At 39.3% G+C, this 2393-nt stretch overlaps 1 protein-coding gene across 1 annotated transcript in view; it reads right to left on the bottom strand.

Annotated features, from left to right (window-relative positions):
• Window positions 1-2393, bottom strand: part of LOC118334442 (coiled-coil domain-containing protein 57-like) — a 17783-nt gene that overhangs the window by 8341 nt on the left and 7049 nt on the right. Inside the window, exons 6-7 of the mRNA XM_035670359.1 lie at window positions 1906-2063; window positions 1317-1391 (exon numbers count right to left, since the gene is read on the bottom strand). Coding sequence (XP_035526252.1) covers window positions 1317-1391; window positions 1906-2063 — 233 coding nt within the window. The remainder of the gene's footprint in view (window positions 1-1316; window positions 1392-1905; window positions 2064-2393) is intronic.

Raw genomic sequence — 2393 nt, forward strand, 5'->3', positions numbered from 1 at the left:
CTGCTCTATTTGAAAAGTGTTTGATGAGTGCTGTGTCTGTACAAAAGGGGGATAAGAGAGATAAAATTAATGAGCAGCTGGTTATTATAGTATGTAGTTCGGCAGTGAGTGCAAAGATCTGTCTCAAGAATATTTTTTATCAAAGTCAGAGGGAGCCACTAGAGAGGGGCTAAGGAGCCACAGGTTTCCTACCCATGGTAGTACGTATGAAATAGAACTAGCTGAGTTAGAGACTGAAATGAAATGTCTGCTCGTGGCAGGCAGCTGTGCCACAGTTAATCACTGTCTATAAAAGGTTAAAGTCACTGCTCAGTGCTCACTGACATGCAGGAGAAAGGGAGCAGCTGTGTGCAGCTTGCACTGTCATGATGCTGGTAAGATCTGGTTTTGCGTGGAAGTGATGTGTATTTATGCACACGTGACGAATGATGACGGAGAAATAACATATAAATACTAATAACTACGAAGGTTTGTCCTTGACAAACTGATATGATTTTAAATAAAAGAAATTGTGAGGTGAAATGATTGCCACACTGCTCTCACAGCGAAGTCATGCACATGCATAGACATGAAAAGGTTACATATATAAATAGCCAGTACTTAAGTGCATGTAAATACACAAAGTGACATTCTGCAGAGTACTGATAAACTAGTTTTGTGGTTACAAACTGTGAATCTCCCCATCTCTCAAGTAAATTTCTGACTGCCTGATACTAAACTAATGAAATGACAGCGGATCAGCTAGGCAGTGGGATGATATATAAATTTCATGTCACAATTACCTTGGTCAAAACAATATTATCACAATAATATAAAATATACTTCATACTTTTAAAATGGCATTAAAACATACTGGAATCACTTTACCTTACACACACAACAAGCATGTTTATTGAGACTGTGATGTCTACATGACTGTGAGTCACTATGTTTGTATTGTAATACCTATTTTGAACTTCTTAAATCTTGCCCCTGACAAATACCCCCTATATTATAATATAAAACCTAAAACTAATAAAAACTAACCTGAAACAACCAAACACACTCTGAAACTATATAAAAATATAAAACTATGATAAATCTAATGGTGTTACATGCTTCAGAAGAGAGAAAAAGCACAAACAACCACATCAAAAACAATAAAAACATGGTGTCTGGACACAGCCTTTTTATTCCTGCTGCTATTGGTGCTTTCTTTTGTAAATTTAGAGATTTGTTTATCTCTCTCTCTCAACCGCTGAGAGCTCCAATAGTACCTACCTATGTTGGCAGCTGGCTCTGACTGGCTGACTGAGAGGAGGTTATTAATGACTCACTTCTTAATGTGGTTATCCTCCTCATTCTTCAGTTTGGTTTCCATACATTTCAGCTCGTCCTCAAGCTCCTTCATTCTGAGACAGAGGACAGACACAAAACCATAAACACACGTAGTGCTGGGAAATACAGCTGAAAAAAGTGTCACAATAAAATGTTTCATTTCAGTCAACTCTGATAATTATTGCTCATTTTTGACCTATGACCTATTTATATTAAAGTCCAGGTAAAAAAAGGTTGAATTTAACCACTTTTCTTTTAATGCTATTGTTTTGTAATACGGTATTGTTGCTGAGTACTCTCCACCGTGGACTGGCTGTGGCCTGTTTCTTGAGATGTAACCCATGGTGGTCATGAAAGCGCATTGCGTACTCCAAAGGCACAAAGCGGCTACAGTGATTCAAGGGATATGATTGGCTGCTTATGAGCTCCTTGTGTGTGTTCATGGTGGGTTGCATTTACTGTATTTAAGTGGAACTGTCAATATTCTAGAGAACAATTTTCTTATTGCTATTGATGAAGTGTCTATTGCCATACATATATATTGCTGTTGTTTTATTTTATGTAGCCTCACACAATACAGGAGCAGACCTGCAGTCCTTGTCAGCAGTGAGGTCTTTGATCTCCTGCTCTTTGCGTTGCAGCTGGGTTTCTATCTGCTGACAGAACTCCTTCGATACTTTGAGAGCCTCTGTGGCCTGGAGCTGAGCCTGGTAGTGAACTTCAGTCTCTTTAGACAGCTGCTTCACCTGGACAAGGACACGCACACACAAACACAAATGCAGCAACAAAAAATTATAAAAACATGAGGTGTTGAGCAGTTTGTGAGATCGCAAGAGAATCCATCTATGCAGGCTTCAAACTATGTGCCTGTGTCCAACCACAGTGGTTTACAGCAGTCAGCGTCCTTTGAGGAACTACTGGCAGCTACGGCGTGATTTAATGCTAGGTGTGTGCAACGTCACACGTGAGAAGTGACTGTTGGCTCTAAAACAACAATGGTGGCTGCTAAAGAGGTTAGTGTAGATGCTGCTAGCATCAGTTATATTAGAATATACTTGTGGTTCCTATTGTCTCTA

The sequence above is a fragment of the Morone saxatilis genome, unplaced genomic scaffold, assembly GCF_004916995.1.
Source record: "Morone saxatilis isolate NCDOM2014 unplaced genomic scaffold, NCSU_SB_2.0 Contig1, whole genome shotgun sequence".
Taxonomy (NCBI): Eukaryota; Metazoa; Chordata; class Actinopteri; family Moronidae; genus Morone; species Morone saxatilis.